Source organism: Rhinatrema bivittatum, chromosome 2 (assembly GCF_901001135.1).
Source record: "Rhinatrema bivittatum chromosome 2, aRhiBiv1.1, whole genome shotgun sequence".
NCBI lineage: Eukaryota > Metazoa > Chordata > Amphibia > Gymnophiona > Rhinatrematidae > Rhinatrema > Rhinatrema bivittatum.
The window spans coordinates 11,769,819-11,791,052 of record NC_042616.1 but is presented as its reverse complement, the minus strand read 5'-3'; the positions used below and the strand labels follow the sequence as shown (position 1 = coordinate 11,791,052).

General features: G+C 46.5%; 1 protein-coding gene across 2 annotated transcripts in view; it reads right to left on the bottom strand.

The window, feature by feature from the left end:
* LOC115083546 (zinc finger protein 585A-like) overlaps nt 1-21,026 on the bottom strand; it is a 100,488-nt gene extending 79,462 nt beyond the window's left edge. For both annotated transcript variants that reach the window (XM_029587433.1, XM_029587434.1), the window contains exons 1-3: nt 20,910-21,026; nt 19,700-19,766; nt 19,498-19,588 (exon numbers count right to left, since the gene is read on the bottom strand). In XM_029587433.1, coding sequence (XP_029443293.1) covers nt 19,498-19,506 — 9 coding nt within the window. In that variant the 5' untranslated portion in view covers nt 19,507-19,588; nt 19,700-19,766; nt 20,910-21,026. The remainder of the gene's footprint in view (nt 1-19,497; nt 19,589-19,699; nt 19,767-20,909) is intronic.
* Nucleotides 21,027-21,234: the final 208 nt, after the last annotated feature.

The following is a 21,234-nucleotide window of genomic DNA, read 5'->3' as shown; positions in this document are numbered from 1 at the left end:
GGCTTTTGACATGGTCCATTGGCCTTTTCTATTTGGTGTACTGAGGAAGATAGGATTCGGACCGTTCTTCCACACTTGGATTACCAACTTGTATACAAAGCCCAAAGCCTGCCTAAAAATCAATCACGGATATTTGGATTATTTTGTGGTGGGGAGGGGAACCAGACAGGGGTGTCCGTTATCACCGCTATTTGCCATATTCTTAGAGCCCCTAGCGACTGTCATAAGGAATGATATCTATAGATCCGGTTTCACTTTTTCCCATAATACATTTAAATAATGCCTCTTCGCGGATGACATTATGTTTACTGTTACCCAACCACAACAATCTCTATCAGCCATAGAACGAGTCATCCGGGACTTCAGTGCGGTATCGAGGTTCAAGGTGAACTGGGAGAAATCCGAGATCCTAAATCTTACTTGTAATCCTGAGACAGTACACAAAGAATTACATCCATTTTGATGGACCACCCAAAAGGTCAAATATCTGGGTATCTATTTATCCAAGCATCCTAAAGATCTGTTTAATTTGAATTATCCTCCTCTCCTAAAGAAAGCTTTCCTAGATCTGGATAGGTGGAGCACCCTTCACCTTTCATGGCTGGGTCAAATAGCCCGAGCTAATAAAAAGTGGAGGAGATGAGCTGTATACAGTTAGGTACACCCCATAGGAGAGGGTATAGCACTGTAAAGGTTCATGGATCCAATTTTAAAGGATTCAATAGATCAAACTTGAGATCAACACATTCTTCATTTATTAAATGATATTTTTGCAGAGTGGTCTTTAAGTGCCCCGCCACAGGGGCTGCGTCGGGAGGGACAGAGCCCAATGGTACAACGGTGGAATGTGTGACTTGAAACGTGTCAGATGTAAAACAGTTCAATGCTGAGCCCTACGGAGGGGATCCAGAGCAGCTGAAAGCTTATAATTAGACAACGTGCTTTGAAAAAGGGTTTCTACCGAAACGTTCAAAATTTAACCGATTCAACGTGGAAGTATGGCAGCTCCGCAGGTCGAATAGCCACCATAAAAATGAACTTCCTTTCCAGAGTACTGTACCTATTCCAATCATTACCCATACCCATAACCAATGCTATTCTCAAACAATGGCAAAAACAGGTGTTCAGTTTCATTTGGAAAAGGAGACCACCCAGAGTTAGTAGATTTGTCCTCTATCAAAGTAAGGCAGATGGGGGGGTTAAGTGTACCTAATCTTTCCTGGAACTACGTAGCAGCACAACTGAAACCCTTAGTAGTATGGCATCAAACAGTAGATATTAAACATTGGGCGATTATCGAGCAATCATTGATGCCTGAGATGCCCCTGGATGCTATACCCTGGCAGCCCAGGAAAACTTGGCGACCTTGCCCAACTATCAAAACGAGCACACCATTAGCCCCCGTTTGAACGCGCGTTTTCCACTCGCTATTATTACCCCTCATACAGTAAGGAGTAATAGCGCGTGGAAAACACGTGTCCAACCTCCCCAAAACTAATAGCGCCCTCAACGTGCAAATGCATGTTGAGGGCTCTATTAGTTAGTCCTGCACGATACAGCCAAGCCGCACATTTTACTCTCAGATTATTAAAACCTGCCCAAAACTACTTTTCTGTATAACGATATTAAGTCGGAGGCCCCAAAATAAAAAAAAATTAAAAATCTGCCCGCGGGTTGGAAAATGGACGCTCAGTTTTGTCAAACCTGCTGACAGCCTCCTTTTTATCACGGGCCCTCATTTGCATACAGAATCGCGCGCCCAGGAGAGTGGTCTGGGCGCGCGTCGGGAGAGCGGATGCTCACCTCGGAGCGCCGGCTCTCCCGTGCATTTTACTGAATCAGCCTGTGTGTTACCAACTACGAGACACACTAAATATTTGGGAAAGATGGAAAATAAAATTAGTAGGAAATAAACCCTTCCATTTTCTGACTCATCTGTTCCATAATATTTCCTTTCCCCCATGTCAATCACTACAATCATTCCTTAGCTGGAAAAAACGGGGTATCTTCCGAATTAAACATCTATGGGGGGAGAAGATATGAATTCTTTTGATGCTTTAAGTCAGACATACAAGTTAACACTCTCGGACTGCCTAGCTTATCATCAAATCCAGCACTTTTGGAAGGAGAATAATATAGGGAAGCCTCTGGGTCTGGAAACGTCTCTATTCGAAGGCTATTGCTCGACCCCATTCCACTTCAAAGGTCTAATATCTAAAATATATAAATTATTAAATATGAGTCTTACTAACATATAAGGGCCTGGGACAGAGACTTACCTAGAGAATATAATCAAAAGGAATGGTCGATAATATTTGAACTAGCAAATAAGGCATCAATATCATCCCTAGTGGTTGAAAATAGCTATAAGCAATTGTATAGATGGGACATAACCCCGGCATGTCTAATACTAATGGAAAATGTTGGAGGGGATGTGATTCAGTGGGCACGTATGTGCATATGTGGTGGGCAGGGGAATTGTATAATCCCTTTGTGGAAACAGATTGAAGACAAGATATCCCACATATTGAAGGACAAAATTCAGTTAAGGATGGGCTTAGCTTTATTGAATGCAACTGACACGGGAACAATGGCTCAACCCCATCCCTTTGTCATACAAGCCTGCATCGCAACGAGGGTGGGAATCACCGCACTGTCCATCAGTCCAACCTATCATGAGGAGATCAGACAGTGTATGTACACTGAATAAGCTGACGGCGAAAAAACACCACTCCATGAAACGGTTCCACCTGACTTGGGATGCCTACCTTCAATGGCGAGCCACAGTTAGCAGAGGCGATGGTCAAAAAGTATTGATGAAGAAAGGGATTATTAACCGCACCAAGGCGCAGTTTTACCATTTGGGACTAAAGCATATCTAAGACATATACACTGATGTGTGCAGATGGGGGAAGGGGAATCAAAAACCTTGGGGAATAACGAGTCGGAGACCATAAAGTTATGTACTTTTATTTTTTTGTTGTTCATCAATAAAAATGTTCCTACAAAAAAAAAATATTAATGAGGCTGTAAGAGTCAGGGGTTAAGATTTAAAAGCAGCCTCAAAAAGGTGGGTATTTAGATGGGATATAAATCAGGAGAGAGAGCATGACGCACCGGCTCAGGAAGTTTATTCCAAGCACACAGTGCTGCCACGGGAAAGCACGGAGTCGGGAATTGGGGGTAGAGGAGAAGAGCACAGAAAGGAGTACCACGGCCACGGGGCGGATCCCCATGAGGAGCCACAGCACTGGGCTAGACTCGTACACACAAAACACAGATAGTTCTTTATTGGTTGAAGAACTCGCTCTTTTCTTTCAGAAAAAAATTTCAAACACTCTAGCTCTGCTGCCCCTCAACACAACCCCACCCTCGCCTACTCCCATCTACTCCGGAACCAGCCTAGATAACTTCGAACCCATTTCATCCAAGGAGATAGAATCCCTCCTAAAGAGACTGAAACCATCCAGCCAGCCGTCAGACCACATACCCACAAAACTTTTGCTACGTATCCCAGACATCATTTCGAGACCCCTAGCAGACATCATAAACTGCTCTTTATCCCAGGGAATATACCCTGACGCACTAAAATCCGCCTCTCTCAAACCCCTTCTGAAGAAACCCAACCTTGACACACAAGATCGCTCCAATTTCCGCCCTATTTCCAACCTCCCTTTTATTGCCAAAATCACTGAGAAACTGGTAAATCATCAACTTTCGGACTACCTAGAGGAACACAAAATTCTCCACCCATCGCAATATGGTTTCCGCAAATCCTATAGCACGGAAACCCTCCTCCTTTCCCTCACGGATCACATCATCATGGGCCTGGACAAAGGGCAGTCATTCCTTTTAGTTTTACTTGACATCTCAGCAGCTTTCGAGACGGTGAACCACTCCATTCTGTTAAACCGCCTCTCAGACATCGGACTTTCAGGATCTGTACACAGATGGTTCATTTCCTTCCTAAGCAATAGCAGTTTCAAGGTCAAAATCAACAATAAAGAATCACCCAGCTTCAACTCATCGCTAGGAGTTCCCCAAGGATCCTCCTTTCCCTCTGTCAGCTACTAACAAACCTAAAATTAACTTATTATCTCTACGCAGACGACGTACAGATTCTTATCCCCATAAAAGAATTCCTCTCAAAAACACTCATATTCTGGGAAAACTGCATCCAATCTATCAACCACCTCCTTAACAGCTTGAACCTAGTCCTTAATGCAGCCAAAACGGAAATACTTATCTCCTCAGATGCCACCTCTACCTCACCTCAGCTCCTAACCAACCAAATCACACAAGTAAGAGACCTCGGAGTGATCCTCGACAACCATCTGAATCTAAAGATAGCCACTAACAATATAACTAAAGACTGCTTTTACAAACTTCAAGTTCTAAAAAGGCTTAAACCCCTCCTCTACTCACACGATTTCAGGACAGTCCTCCAAACCACACTCTTTGCCAAGATTGACTATTGTAACACACTTCTCCTAGGGCTTCCCCTCTCAACCACAAATCCACTACAAATGCTTCAGACCGCGGCAGCCAGAGTCTTGACCAACACCAATCGTGGAGACCACATTACACCCGTTCTCCGGAGCCTACACTGGCTTCCAATAAACCATAGAATTTTATACAAATCCATCACCATAATCCACAAATCTATTCACAAACATCTCCAGCTTGACCTCCAGATCCCACTCAGATTCCATACCTCCTCCAGACCGATCAGAGAACAGTACAAAGAATCTCTACATGTTCCCCCAACCAAAGTAGTACGCTACACAACCACCAAAGAACAAGCATTCTCGATAGCTGGACCTACCCTTTGGAATTCTATGCCACCGGACCTTAGACTGGAACCCTGCCTACAAACATTCCGGAAATAAACTTAAAACGTGGCTATTCCGCCAAGCTTTCCTATAATCGGTCCGAATTTAGAAACCTTTCAATTTACTTTCCTCGCCAGCCATGTAGCTAATCTCTAGTTATACAAAATGGTTATTTATTTATACTAAATGGTTATTCTCTCCCTTCCTCTCCCTGTCTCCTTTTCAGATTCCAAGTTTTGCTACACCTTGTTAAATGTAACTTTGCCTTCTGTTAAAGTCCTCTTGTTAATCAGTTGTTAATTTATGTTAACCCCCAGGTTCCTTGTAAACCGATCGGATATGATCCATATCATGAAGGTCGGTATATAAAATAAATAAATAAATAAATAAATAAATAGACAGCTTGAAGATATCCACCAGAGGTGGCAGTAGTGAGGCAGTCTGTAGTTGCAGTCTCAGGGACCTCAGCAGAGGGAGCCCTTCTCTCCTAGATGACGTCAGGCAGTTCCGCAGCAGGTCTCCCAGCGAGGAGATACTGTGGATGAGCTAGACAGAGTTAGAGTACTCACTAGGTGTTTGCTGTTGATATGCGATTCCACCAGGTCTGTTGTAGAAGGTACAGGAACCGAGGCAGGGAGAGCAGGCTCTCGAGGAGCGAGTACCTGTTCCCTGTAAGGCACCTGAAATAAAGCAGAGGGCCCCTGAGGAACGGGTACCCAGGTTAGCAGTTACCCTGAAGGGCAGAGAGAAAGCTTCCTGTGGCAGCATGGAAGCGGCAGAGTAGCATAGACAGGAACAGATTTGAGTTCTTGCTAACTCAACGAGCTAGCAAATTAGTGGAGGTAATATACCCGGATGGCATGATGTCAGCATGAGGGAACGCCCTCGAGGTTCATGCCAAGGGTGGTACAAAGACGTGGGTTGTGCACGCACCTCAGTAGATACCTGGGAGGAGCAATGGCGGGAGGCTGCACCATGCCGTTCCGGGGACGCCAAAGAGGTCGGCTTGAAGACGCGGCAGTAGCCATCTTTCCCAGGTAAGCGGGAGGAGCCATGAATAAGGTGAGGCAAACGGGGTGAAGCTGTCTAGGACCGACGGACGCAACAGTGAGTAAGAGGAACTTGAACTGTAAGTGGGAATGGATAGGGAGCCAATGTAGTGACTTGAGAAGAGGGGTTATCTGGGTGTAGTAACTGGGGTGAAAGATAAGTCATGTAGCAGAATTTTGTATGGTTTGTAGTGGTGAGAGAAGGCTCATTGGGAGACCTGTGAGGAGCAGGTGGCAGACATCTAAGTGGGAGGAGATGAGCGAGTGGATAAGAAACATAGAAATGATGGCAGAAAAGGACCAAATGGTCCATCCAGTCTGCCCAGTAAGCTTATGGTAACATCTGCTGTGCCTTGTAGGTTACCCCATGCTTATCAGTTTCCCACACTGTAAAGGTCAGGGCCCTCGTTAGCTGCTGTTTGAATTCAATTCCCCATTATGCCTTGCCGTTGAAGCAGAGAACAATGTTTGAGTTGCATCAAAAGTACCAAGGCTTAGCGGTTAAGGGTAGTAACCACCACATTAGCAAGTTACCCACATACTTGTTTCCCCAGACCGTAAAAGTTGGGGCCCTCAGTGGTCACTGTATGAATCAAATTCCCCTTTGAAGCAGAGAACAATGAGCATAGTTCTGGTAGTGTGTTCAGAAAGGAAGGGACAGATTTTGGAGATGTTACAGAGAAGGAAATGACACATTTTGGCAGTGCTTTGGATATCTGTAATGAAGGAGAGAGAGGAGTCAAAGATGACCCCCAAGGTTGTGGGTTAAAGGGATTGGGAGTATTACAGTATTGTCCAGAGTAATACAGAAATAAGAGAGGAAGAGTGGTTTGGTTTTGGGGAGTAAGATAATGAGCTATGTTTAAGGAGTTATTTAGTTAATGTGAAGAACTTTGTAAGTGATCGAAATTAGTGGAACAAAGATAATCACTCATATAGCTAGTGTAATTTCATGACATAAGGCATCTAAATTCTGATAATAAATATGCCATTTTTCTTAGCTTGCTTGTAAAAAGAAACAAGCCATGAGATCAGAAATATCAACGAGCAGTTACTCATGAGGCAAACTGTGCAGATAGGGAAAAGAAGACATCATGCACCCCTGCAGTCACCTCTGCACTGGGTCCCTCAGACAGAATGCCATTGTGCTCGATGAGGGACACTGCTGGAGACCGGGCCCGCCGCGATTCTAAAATGAGCAAGTCAGCATTTCCCCCAAGCACTCAAAAACCTCTTATTTTCTTACAAAAACAAACTTTAATGTCCCTAACAGTACAGGCAAAGGAACTTCCCTGGAATGAGCTGGGACGTTAAATGTGCAGAGCTGCCACAGCAATCCAAAGATCTCTCCTGGTGGATGAGGGAACAGGACCACCAGCTATACCCCCCCCCCCCAGAGTCCAGGATCAAGACTTCAAAGGTCACCAACCGCCAGCTTGTCCACCTCAAAACTACACGGGATGGCCCCACCAGGACCTAACAATCTCCTGAGAGGAAAGTTGCAAAACTATCCTCTTGTTTTTTCTTTTCTATACTCCAGACTGCAGGTTTTATACCAGTACCATCTGCTGGAGACAGAGAAATACTGAGAGACTGCAACTGGCACACTGGGTAAAGTAGCAATGTTAGTAAAGCTTTTCTTCTCTGTCTCCACATGCTGGCAGGGAAGCAATAATCAGGAGTCTGCCCTGATCTGGGATATGAACATGAAAGTTCAGAATCTAGAGGCAGTCATGGAAGACATGAGGAGGAAGTTAGTGAATCTTGAAGAATAGTCTAGGGCAGTGGTCCCCAACCTGGGATCCACGATACCATAACAGGGGGACTGCCATTGCCACCGGAAGTGAAGTGCTGCTGCCGGAAGTCGGTCCCGCACTTCTGTTGTCTGAACAGGGAAGATAATTGCATGGAGCCCAGTCATCACAGAAGTAGCAATCTGTAATGAGTCTGAGATAGTTGTAGGTGGATCCCTGGGCCCGTGGCAGATGACCAAGCCCCAGGGAGGATATCCCGAGAGGGACCACCAGCTAGGCTTGAGTATGGAGACAGACACATTAGTTCTTTTATTAAACAGGTTTTTGAAACCACCAGAGGTGGCAGGAGTGAGCTGATATGCCCGGCGGGGCTGTCGTCCCTCAGGTACTGGAACGGCGCTCCAGGATGGCTGAGCTGTTGAGAAACTGTAGAAAAGTGAGTAGGCAGAGTAGACAAAGTTCATGAACAGCACTAGATGACAAAACTCACATAAAGTCTGAAGGAAGCTCAGGAGCGAGTACCTGATTCCAGGGAAAGCTCTGAGAGAGCAATGGTAACTCACAATTGTTTGCAGCAGCAATAGCTTCCAGGCAGTAGAGAATCTTCAGAGTGTCCAGGAACATGGGCCCTCGCGGAGCGAGTACCGGTTCCTATCTGTAATCTGAAAGTAAAGAAAAGAGTGAGGCGCCCGAGGAGCGGGTACCCCTGGTAAGTCCGAGGAGGCAGAGTAGCTTGGGGGAATCCTAACTAGAATCGAATCCTCTCCTTGCTAACTCCGTTAGATAGTGAAGTAGAGACCTTTAAATATAGGAAGCGGATGATGTTATCTCAGGGGGATGCCCATGAGGTTCGCGCTCTTGCTGGTGCTCCAGAGCACGCGCGCGCCCTAGGTCATCAGGCAACATGGCGGATCAGCAACGTCGAGCCAGTCCGGGGACGTCGCAGGGAGACGGCCTGGAGACGCCATGGCAGCCAGCCGTCCATCAGACCCGGAGGGAGTCGCCACAGAGGTAAAGCGGGCGGAGTGAGGGTGTCGAGCAGCGACGATCACAACAGTTAAATCCTGTTGTAACTAAATTGGAGGATTTGGCTAAACAAGTTTAACTTTTTCTTCTTGTAAAACTTTAACACAATGCGTAATAGAGTCGGTCCAACAGAACATAGGGAATTTAAAAGATTTGTATTTAAATGTAAGAAAAGAAAATCAATCTTTGGAGAAATGACTTGAGAATATGGAAAATCAAGCATGTGGGAAAACTTTGAGACTGATTAATTTTCCCAAGGTCCCCCTGCTCTCGGCCAGAGATATTTGGGTGAAATATGCACAAGAAATATTGAAGTTTTCAGATCAGATGATGCCTCCATTAACAAAAATGTATTATGTGCCACCCTTGAAAGCAAAATCTGCTGAAGGCCAGGAATTCCAAGAACTTTCTCCTTTAAACATATCTGAGGTACTTGAAATATCTGATACAAATACTGCACAACCTGCAACATTGTTTCTTTCCTGTTGGAATCAGATAGGGATTTAGAGATGAAAATGTTTGTTAAAAATATGAAAGAATTGTTTCATCAGATGAAATGGAGAAATTACTTACCTGATAATTGTGTGTTCCTTAGTGTAGACAGATAGACTCAGAACCAATGGGTATAGTGTACTCCTGCTAGCAGTTGGAGACGGATCAGATTTCAATCTGACGACAGTCCCTACTACATATACCCCTGCAGGAAGTGCAGCTCTTCAGTAATATCCACAATGCTTTTCGAGGAGAAATGTGTAACTGACTAATTAGAATAACTTCCTAACTTGGTGAATTTGATTAACTTGAACTGGTTGAATTGGCTATAGCTGGAGACCGCCAGTGCCCTCAACCGGGAAATGTCGACAGACGGCAGGATGGGTGTCCTAGATGAAGGGAAGCATGGCTTACCCTTGATTCACTCGTTCCCGGGGATGTCTCCCGAGAATTCCATGAGTAACGGCAGCAGTGGGTGGGATGGTGCAAGGAAGAGGGATTCAGTTTTGTTAGGAACTGGGGAACCTTTTGGGGAAGGGGGAGTCTCTTCCGAAGGGATGGGCTCCACCTTAACCAGGGTGGAACCAGACTGCTGGCGCAAACCTTTAAAAAGGAGATAGAGCAGCTTTTAAACTAGAACAAAGGGGAAAGCCGACACTCGCTCAGCAGCGCATGGTTCGGAGAGATGTATCTTTAAAGGATACTAATGATGCATTAGAATTAGGGCATCCCGACAGTGAGGTTCCAATAATTAGAAAAGTAGTCCAAGTGCCTGTAACTAAAAACTCACCTGAGCTAAAAAATTCTAACTTATCCCTATCAATTAAAAAGCAGAATAAAAATACAATCAAAAAACAAACTTTGAAATGTTTGTATGCTAATGCCAGAAGTCTAAGAAGTAAGATGGGAGAACTAGAATGTATAGCAGTAAATGATGACATAGACTTAATTGGCATCTCAGAGACATGGTGGAAAGAGGATAACCAATGGGACAGTGCTATACCGGGGTACAAATTATATCGCAATGACAGAGAGGAGCAGTCGGGAGGAGGTGTGGCGCTTTATGTCCGGGATGGCATAGAGTCCAACAGGATAAACATCCTGCATGAGACTAAATACAAAATTGAATCTTTATGGGTAGAAATCCCTTGTGTATCAGGGAAGACTACAGTGATAGGGGTATACTACCGTCCACCTGGTCAAGATGGTGAGATGGACAGTGAAATGCTAAGAGAAATTAGGGAAGCTAACCAAATTGGTAGTGCAGTAATAATGGGAGACTTCAATTACCCCAATATAGACTGGGTAAATGTATCATCGGGTCACGCTAGAGAGAGAACGTTCCTGGATGGAATAAATGATAGCTTTATGGAGCAATTGGTTCAGGAACCGACGAGAGAGGGAGCAATTTTAGATCTAATTCTCAGTGGAGCACAGGACTTGGTGAGAGAGGTAACGGTGGTGGGGCGACTTGGCAATAGTGATCATAATATGATCAAATTTGATTTAATGACTGGAAAAGGAACAGTGTGCAAATCCAAGGCTCTCGTGCTAAACTTTCAAAAGGGAAACTTTGATAAAATGAGAAAAATTGTTAGAAAAAAACTGAAAGGAGCAGCTACAAAAGTAAAAAATGTCCAAGAGGCGTGGTCATTGTTAAAAAATACCATTCTAGAAGCACAGTCCAGATGTATTCCACACATTAAGAAAGGTGGAAAGAAGGCAAAACGATTACCGGCATGGTTAAAAGGGGAGGTGAAAGAAGCTATTTTAGCCAAAAGATCTTCATTCAAAAATTGGAAGAAGGATCCAACAGAAGAAAATAGGATAAAGCATAAACATTGGCAAGTTAAATGTAAGACATTGATAAGACAGGCTAAGAGAGAATTTGAAAAGAAGTTGGCTGTAGAGGCAAAAACTCACAGTAAAAACTTTTTTAAATATATCCGAAGCAGAAAGCCTGTGAGGGAGTCAGTTGGACCGTTAGATGATCGAGGGGTTAAAGGGGCACTTAGAGAAGATAAGGCCATCGCGGAAAGATTAAATGATTTCTTTGCTTCGGTGTTTACTGAAGAGGATGTTGGGGAGGTACCCGTAATGGAGAAGGTTTTCATGGGTAATGATTCACATGGACTGAATCAAATCACGGTGAACCTAGAAGATGTGGTAGGCATGATTGACAAACTGAAGAGTAGTAAATCACCTGGACCGGATGGTATACACCCCAGAGTTCTGAAGGAACTAAAAAATGAAATTTCAGACCTATTAGTAAAAATTTGTAACTTATCATTAAAATCATCCATTGTACCTGAAGACTGGAGGATAGCAAATGTAACCCCAATATTTAAAAAGGGCTCCAGGGGCGATCCGGGAAACTACAGACCGGTTAGCCTGACTTCAGTGCCAGGAAAAATAGTGGAAAGTGTTCTAAACATCAAAATCACAGAACATATAGAAAGACATGGTTTAATGGAACAAAGCCAGCATGGCTTTACCCAGGGCAAGTCTTGCCTCACAAATCTGCTTCACTTTTTTGAAGGAGTTAATAAACATGTGGATAAAGGTGAACCGGTAGATATAGTATACTTGGATTTTCAGAAGGCATTTGACAAAGTTCCTCATGAGAGGCTTCTAGGAAAAGTAAAAAGTCATGGGATAGGTGGCGATGTCCTTTTGTGGATTGCAAACTGGCTAAAAGACAGGAAACAGAGAGTAGGATTAAATGGGCAATTTTCTCAGTGGAAGGGAGTGGACAGTGGAGTACCTCAGGGTTCTGTGTTGGGACCCTTACTGTTCAATATATTTATAAATGATCTGGAAAGAAATACGACGAGTGAGATAATCAAATTTGCAGATGACACAAAATTGTGCAGAGTAGTTAAATCACAAGCAGATTGTGATAAATTGCAGGAAGACCTTGTGAGACTGGAAAATTGGGCATCCAAATGGCAGATGAAATTTAATGTGGATAAGTGCAAGGTGATGCATATAGGGAAAAATAACCCATGCTATAATTACACGATGTTGGGTTCCATATTAGGTGCTACAACCCAAGAAAGAGATCTAGGTGTCATAGTGGATAACACATTGAAATCGTCGGTTCAGTGTGCTGCGGCAGTCAAAAAAGCAAACAGAATGTTGGGAATTATTAGAAAAGGAATGATGAATAAAACGGAAAATGTCATAATGCCTCTGTATCGCTCCATGGTGAGACCGCACCTTGAATACTGTGTACAATTCTGTTCGCCGCATCTCAAAAAAGATATAATTGCGATGGAGAAGGTACAGAGAAGGGCTACCAAAATGATAAGGGGAATGGAACAACTCCCCTATGAGGAAAGACTAAAGAGGTTAGGACTTTTCAGCTTGGAGAAGAGACGACTGAGGGGGGATATGATAGAGGTGTTTAAAATCATGAGAGGTCTAGAACGGGTAGATGTGAATCGGTTATTTACTCTTTCGGATAGTAGAAGGACTAGGGGACACTCCATGAAGTTAGCATGGAGCACATTTAAAACTAATCGGAGAAAGTTCTTTTTTACTCAACGCACAATTAAACTCTGGAATTTGTTGCCAGAGAATGTGGTTCGTGCAGTTAGTATAGCTGTGTTTAAAAAAGGATTGGATAAGTTCTTGGAGGAGAAGTCCATTACCTGCTATTAAGTTCACTTAGAGAATAGCCACTGCCATTAGCAATGGTTACATGGAATAGACTTAGTTTTTGGGTACTTGCCAGGTTCTTATGGCCTGGATTGGCCACTGTTGGAAACAGGATGCTGGGCTTGATGGACCCTTGGTCTGACCCAGTATGGCATTTTCTTATGTTCTTATGTTCTTATGATGCTGAGTCCATCTGTCTAACACTAAGGAAAACGAAATTATCAGGTAAGTAATTTCTCCATTTCCTAGCGTGTAGCAGATGGACTCAAAACCAATGGGATGTATAAAAGCTACTCCCGAACCGGGTGGGAGGCTGCCCGTGACCCACTTAGTACTGCCCTTGCAAATGCAGTGTCCTCCCAAGCCTGAACATCCAGGCGGTAAAACCTGGAGAAGGTGTGGATGGAGGACCATGTCGCCACCCTGCAGATCTCGGCAGCATCTTGGTTTCCGCCCAGGACACTGGCTGGGCTCTAGGAGAATGGGCCTTGACTTGTAAAGGCGGTGGCTTGCTTGCTTCCATGTAGGCCGCCTTGATGACTTAATCCAGCGGGCTATGGTTGCCCGCGAGGCCGCTCCCCCCTGCTTCTTTCCGCTCTGGAGGACGAATAGTTGGTCCGTCTTCCGTACGGACTCTGACCTTTTCAGGTATCTGGCTAGGAGCCTGCCGACGTTGAGATGTCATAGACTTCGAGCCTCTTCTGAATTCTTCTGTTCGTCTGGCGATGGTAGCGAGATGGTAGTGAAACACCACTTTGGGGAGGAACGACAGAACTGTGCGCAGCTGAATGGCTCACAGGGTGAGCCTGAGGAATGGCTACCGGCAGGACAGTGCTTGTAGCTCAGATATACGACGAGCTGAACAGACTGCCAGCAGGAAGGCTGTTTTCAATGTCAATAGCCGGAGAGTCAGGCCTCGGAGAGGCCTGACGGAGGATCCTGCTAGGTAATCTAGGACCAGGTTGAGGTTCCAAAGAGGTACCAGCCACTGTAGGGGTGGTCAATGTGCTTGACTCCTTTTAGGAAGCGGAAGACATCCGGGTGAGAGGCTATGCTGCCGCTTCCGCTCTTGGGTCCGTATCATGACAAAACCGCCACCTGTACCTTGATGGAGTTGAGGGACAATCCCTTCTGCAGTCCGTTCTGTAGAAATTAAAAAATGGCAGGAATTTTGACTGAGTGTGGCACGACGCTGTGGTCCTCGCATCAGGCTTCGAATACTCTCCAAACCCTTATGTATGTTAGGGATGTGGAGAATTTGCGTGCTCATTAATGCCCCCAAGTAACCTCTCCTCTTTAGGCGAGCCCTCTCAATGGCCAGGCTGTAAGAGAGAATCGAGCTGGATCCTCGTGGAGGATCGGTCCCTGTTGGAGCAGGTCTCTGTGTGGAGGTAGTGGCAGGGGGTTCCCTGCCAGCAATCTTCGAACGTCTGCATACCATGGTCTTCTTGGCCAGTCTGGGGCCACTAGAAGTACTGGTCCCTTGTTGTGTTCTCTCTTGTGGATGATTGCACCCAAAAGGGGCCATGGTCGGAAGGCGTATAACAGAGCCTCCTTTGGCCAGGCCTGTACCAGGGTATCGATTCCCTGGGACTGGGGTTCCCGCCTGCGGCTGAAGAAACTGGGTACCTGGTCGTTGGACCGTCTTGCCAGGAGGTCCATGGCTGGTGTTCCCCAATGGTTTACTATCAATTGGAATGCTGTGGTTGACAGTTTCCATTCTCCTGGATCTAGACTTTCCCTGCTGAGGTATTCTGCTGCAACATTGTCTCTCCCGGCAATGCGGATGGCCAAAATCACTTGGAGATTCACTTCCGCCCATGACATAAGGGAGTCTATTTCCAGTGACACCTGTTGGCTTCTGGTTCCTCCCTGGCGGTTGATGTAGGCCACTGTTGTGGCTTTGTCTGACATTACTCTGACCGCTTTGCCTCGGAGTCTGTGAGCAAACCTTAAGCAGGCTAGCCTGACTGCCCGGGCTTCTAGGCAACTGATATTCCATCCCGACTCTTTTCGTTCCATTGCCCTTGGGCGGTGAGCTCCTGGCAGTGAGCACCCCATTCTCATAGGCTGGCATCTGTGGTGAGTAGGATCCAAGTTGAGGAGGACAGTCTCGTTCCCTGACTCATATGGGTTTCTTGTAGCCACCATCGTAGTTGGGCCCGAACTCTGTCCGGGAGCTGGAGCCGCATGGTGTAGTTCTGGGACAGAGGACTCCATCGTGATAGGAGCGAACATTGTAGGTGGTCTCATGTGAGCCCATGCCCATGGGACTACCTCCACTGTGGATGCCTTGAGGCCGAGAACTTGTAGGTAATCCCATGCTGTGGGGCGAGCATCGCTCAACAGGGTTCCTAACTGGGTCATCATTTTTGATCTCCTTGATGGTGTCAGGATGACCTTGTCTTGTTTGGTGTCGAACCGGACTCCCAGATATTCTAGAGATTGGGATGGCTGCAGGCAGCTTTTGTTTGTGTTGCTCACCCAACCGAGTCTCTCCAGTAGAGTTTTGACTCTGTTGGTAGCTTGGTGGCTTTCCGCTCTGATCAGACAATCGTCTAGATAAGGGTGCACACGGATTCCATCCTTCCTCAGTGCTGCTGCCACTACCACTATGATCTTGGTGAACGTCCTAGGTGCAGTGGCTAACCTGAAGGGTAGTGCCTGGAACTCATAGTGGCGGTCCAGGATTGAGAAGCGTAGGAAACGCTGATGCTCTTGATGGATCGGGATATGTAGGTAGGCCTCCGACAGATCCAGGGAGGTAAGGAACTCTCCCGGTTGTATCAACCTTATTACCGAGCGTAGGGTTTCCACGCGGAAGTGGGGAATCTTTAGGTGACGGTTGACCGCCTTGAGGTCCAGGATAGGTCTGAACGTTCCTTCCTTCTTGGGAACGATAAAATAGATGGAATAATGGCCAGTATTTATTTGTTGTGGAGGCACCGGTGTTATAGCCTCTAAGGCTAGCAACCTGGTCAGTGTAGCATCCACTGCCATTCTTTTGGAAGAGTCGTGGCAGGGAGATTCCATAAACTTGTCCGGAGGGAGGTGGTGGAAATCCAGATAATATCTCTCTCGAATGATGGACAGGACCCACTTGTCCGAAGTTATCTCAACTCATCTTTGGTAGAATAGGGCCAGTATGCCCCCTATGGCTTCTTCCTTTGGATGGATCATCTGATTCTCATTGTGGGGTGCGGCTGGCACCTGGACCCGAGCTGGCTCCTCTTATTGTGCTTGTTCCAAAAGGACTGACTCCGGCCTGCGGGGCGGGCTGCCTGATATGAGTTTCTATATGGGTTGAAGCGCCATGATCCTCTGCCCCTGGAGGTCCGTGGGAAGGATCGCTGGTTTCTCTTATTCCTGTCCTCTGGTAGCCACAGCAGTGGGGACTCACCACACTTGTTGGCTAGTTTCTCTAGTTCGCTTCCGAACAGGAGTGTTCCCTTGAAGGGCATCCTTGTGAGTCTCGTTTTGGAGGATGCATCGGCTGACCAGTTTCGGAGCCAGATTTGTCTTCTGGCTGCCACGGCGGATGAGACTCCTCTAGCTGCCGTGCGTACCAGATCCGAAGCAGCGTCCGCAAGAAATGATACGGCTGGTTCCAGGGCTTCCCCAGGAGTGTTGTTCCTGGTTTGTGCTAAGCAGGCGCGTGTCACCACGGCACAGCAGGCCGCAATCTGTAAGGACATAGCCGAGACGTCAAAGGACTGTTTGAGGGTAGATTCCAAACATCTTTCTTGAGCATCCTTGAGTGCTGCTCCTCCCTCCTCCGGGATAGTAGTGCACTTCGAGACCGCACAGACCATGGCATCCACTTTCGGACATGCCAGGAGATCTTTGGCGGCGGGGTCCAGAGGGTACATGGTTGCCAGAGCCCGGCCCCCTTTGAATGTGGTTTCTGGGGCCTCCCATTCCAGGTCAATTAGTTGCTGGACTGCTTGTAATAGTGGGAAGTGACGTGAGGTCTGACGAAGTCCCTCCAAAAGTGGGTTTGGCTTAGGTTCCCCCGAGGCGCTTATGCCCGGGATGGCAAGCTCTTTCAAGCTTTGCGTGACTAGGTCTGAAGTTCTTCCTTGGTGAAGAATCGTCTCATGGTTCAATGGGGCTCTGTCCCCAGAGGGAGTTCCCCTTCCTCCAGGGGTTCTGGCTCCTTGTCTGAGATGTCTGTGTCCCCGAAGGTGGGGCTTCTGGGTGGTGGGCTCACCTCCCTGGGCTTAGAGGGCCCTGGTATGCTGGGGTCCTCTGGTGGTGCCTGTGGCCACATTGCAAGACCACCTGGTTGCATGTGGACGAAGGTGTGCAGACCTTTGAAGAATTCCACTCAGGAGATCGAAGCTGGGTCTAGATTAAAGGGGTGCCATGTCCCTGGGGAACCCCGTTTGAGGGGGTGTCCGGCTGTGTGGTGCCAGGTCCGGCGTACCGCTGGAAGGGGTGGGGTCCGGTACCGGCTGGGGAGAGCCATGAGCTGGGTCCCCTAGGGCCTCTTCGCAGTGAATGCACAGGGGTGTGGCCTCCTCATGTTGTGCTGCTGGGCAAAGGCATTGAGCTTTTGGCTTAATTTCAGCGGAGCCATGGTTTTATACACGTGTATACAGTCGTGCGTTGAAGATGCGCGCACCAACCCTACACGCGCATATCTAGCGATGTGCGCATGGGTCGGCGTTGTGCACTGAGGTTGTGCGCACGGCTCGCCTGTGTGCGCACGGATCGAGACGGCGGACAGGGTGGCGAGCAGGCTAAGATGGCATCGGTGACCACGCGGACAAGATGGCGATCACCTCAGAGGGTCTCCATGTGGGAGGACCCTCGGATCTGGCTGGGGTTTGGCCCGGCTAGGACCGATCAACCTGGTGGAACTGGTCCCGGCTGGTGACCTGTGCGTCTCCTCGAGCTTCGGAGACCGGAGACTTTAAAATAAATTTCTACCTTACCTTGTCCCGGCGCTTCCCGGTTTCGTTCTGGGCGGTCTCTGGCTACGGGGGGAGAGGGCAACTACCTTCACCGCCGCGCTCGAGGTTGCACCCGCTGTCTCTCAGCCTCACTAGATGTCGGGGGCTAGGTCTCCACCGGACCGAGGCTCACCTCCGAGGGATCGCGGAAATCGCCTCGGGAATCTCGACTGGGGGAGGGACCCACCGGGTGTCACCGCAGGAGAGCGGGGCTCGTCCATAGAGGTAAGATTTCTTCTTAATTTGGGTTTGTTTGGTAAAATTTACTCTAACGCTGTGCGAGGGTGCATAGAGTCCCTAACTGCTATGGAGACAGAAAATACTGAAGAGCTGCACTTCCTGCGGGGGTATATGTACTAGGGCTGACGTCAGATTGAAATCTGATCCGTCTCCAACTGCTATCAGGAGCACACTATACCCATTGGTTCTCAGTCCATCTACTACACGCTAGGAAAGTGCAAATTTTCCCCGACGTAGCGAAGAAAACAATTTTTGTTAATGAGACCTCAGGTATTAAATATGGGTGCAAAATGTAAGCTAAAATTTCCATGTAAGTGTTACATCAGGTACCAGGAAGTTAATTATATATTTTATATTCCATCTCAACTGTTGAAGTTTATACCAGATAGAGTGACTCCCAGTACAGAAAAACAATTGGCCCAGATGTACCTTCACCTCAGTAAACTGAGTAGTTCTTTATATGTAAGTTGTAAGTCCAACTACTAAATTCTTTGTTAGTAACAATGTTATAGTATGATTTAAAGCTCTCATGAGTACTGGATCTCTCTATTATTGAGGACTTGATAATGCAGCCAATGTTTATGTTTGAATATGTATTTTGTTTCATTATAAATAATACTTGTGAAGGGCTGATATTTTTTCTTGCTCAGTCAAGATTATATTGATTGTTAAATGTAATAATGTCAATAAACAAAAAAAAAATTATAAAACAATAGCAAAGTAAAATTACAGGTTACAGAGAGCACAAAAGATAAATCTCAGGTTTCTGTATGCAAGTAAAATAGTGAGCTTTGAGAGGAGTCTCTTGCAGGCTAACTCCCATCTACTCTCTTTACGGGGTGGTGCTTACCCCCCCCCCCCCCCAATTCAAGCTTTGACCCCTAAATCCTAACATTTTAATGCTCAAGTTTCTGAAAGTCAAATTATTGTGAATCCTAAGGGCAGCAATCAGAGCCGCTCATAAGAATGGCTGCATACACAGATTGCGACTTAAAGACCTGGATTGCCACCTTGATTTCCTTTCCATGCTCCCAGTGCAGAGCCCCCGCCTGGACCCCTTTACATTCAGTCCCTCTGCTTGAAGAAAACGTCACAGGGACACCAGAAAAAAACGGGTTGGAAAGACACCGCTTACCCTCCGGGGCTGAGCTTTAGTGCAGTCGCTAAAGAATCATCGCTCTGCGACAGCACCTGGAGCTCTGCTGCCGATGAGTCATCACTCTGCGACTGTTGGCGGAGCTCTGCTGCCGATGAGTCATCATTCTGCGACTGCTGGGGGAGCTGCTGAGGTTGCCAGGTTTTCATTAAAGAACAAGCACTTTTTTCCCAAAAAACCAAGCCCAAAACACGCGAGATTGAAAATTCAGTCCCCTCACGCTCATTCCCCCCTCCTCTCATTGCAGGCAAGAAGCTGAACCCATGCTTTCAGTTCACCTTCCTCTTCCCACGCTGTGCAGTACCTTTTACCCTACTTAGCCCAGTTCCTTACTTTAGCCATAGTAGATCAAAACCATTTAGTAGCGTAGCAGCCAATGACGGAAACAGCAGGTATGGACAGGCTTTCTTACAGAGGTGATCTGCTGCAGGGAGAAGAAATGAAAGAGAAAAAAAAAGGCAAAATTAGATGAAAGCAAAAGTGGTATAGAACAAATAAAAAAAATAGCATTACAAGTTTCCATCACATTTTTTACCTGTAGTCAGCAGGTATGGGCAAGCTTTCTTTTTGTCAAAATAAGGATTTCTTACAAAGGTGATCTGCTGCAGGGAAGAAATGAGAAAAAAATAGATCAAGTGGTGTAGAATTAAAAAACACCAGCTCCTCACACTCATTCCCCTCTCCCCAGCCCCCTCCAAGCCCATCCCCGGCCCCCACACACTCATTCCCTCTCCCCAGCCCCCTCCAAGCTCATCCTTCTTGAACAATGGATCTCCATAGTCCTTAATAAGATCTTCTACCATCTCACCAATAGTTTATTCTTTTTGTTTACGGCGTTCCTAGACCTTTATTTCTCCAGCAGTCTATGCTTCCAAGTTTTCTATCCTTGTTGTTATGTAACTTTGCTCTTCCGGTTAAATCTACTGTTTTTTGTTATTGTTCCGCAATTCGATGTAAACCGATCTGATATGGTCTTTAACTATGAAGGTCGGTATAGAAAAGTGTTAAATAAATAAAATAAAATCTCCGGCCCCTAAACCCTCATTCCCCCTCTAAGCTCACCTCTGGCTCCTAAAATACTCATTCTCCTCTCCCCACCCACCTCCAAGCCCATCCCCTTGTTACCGTCAGAAAATAGGCCCCAGAAACTGTTCCGTAAAGAAAGACTTTTATTGCATATGCAAGACACAGCTGAGAACAATGGCTCAGAAACTGCGTGCCCCTCCCCTTCAGGAGCTGGCTTTTATACATTCTACATTTCTTATCTTTTACACATGCGTTCTACGCCTTGCTGAGCAAGCATATCCCAGCTGAGGGGCTACTGACCCCCTCCTTAGACAACCTGGAACCTTCGTGAAACTTCTCCCATGTTCTGCAGGAGAGGCTGCTGGGACTTGCAGTTCTGGAAAGGAATTCACGAGTCTGCAGCAATACAGCCCTTCACATAATACATCCATTGTTCTAATCTAGGTTACAGTGAAAGCTTATCAGAGAATAAGAACAGTGAAGCCAAAAAAATAAAAATGTGCAATGTGCTGACAGAGAGTTTCTCAATGTCCTAACTACAGCTGTATTGCAGACTGTAAGTAAACCCGTCATGAAGCAGGGAATTCTGGTACATGAAGTCCTGTTTGGCAGGAGTTTCAGGTTGTCCTTTGTCAGGTTGAAGCCTTCAGACCCCTTCACCCTGGCCCCCACACACTCATTCCCCTCTCCCAACATAGCCATTCCTCCCCTCCTGATACCTGGCTGTACCCAGCTGAGTGCTCCCTCCCTTCTGCATTCAGCTCTGCAGCTGCACAGGAGATTCCTCCTCTGTTACACTGCCCTGCTGAGTCTAACAACCTCTGACTCCTGTGAGGCTCTGCCCTTCTGATTGGCTTATTGCTACAATAATTTAGGTTGCATCTGCTAAGACAGGCCTCATCGGCGGCAGCAGCAGCCAATCACTTCAACATCAGAGCACAAGTCCGGCCCACCAAGCCCAAAAGAACGCGATTGGCAGGAAAAATCGCCCAATTAAAAGCAACCCGCGAATCAAAAAAAAAACCGCGAACAAAAACCCCAATT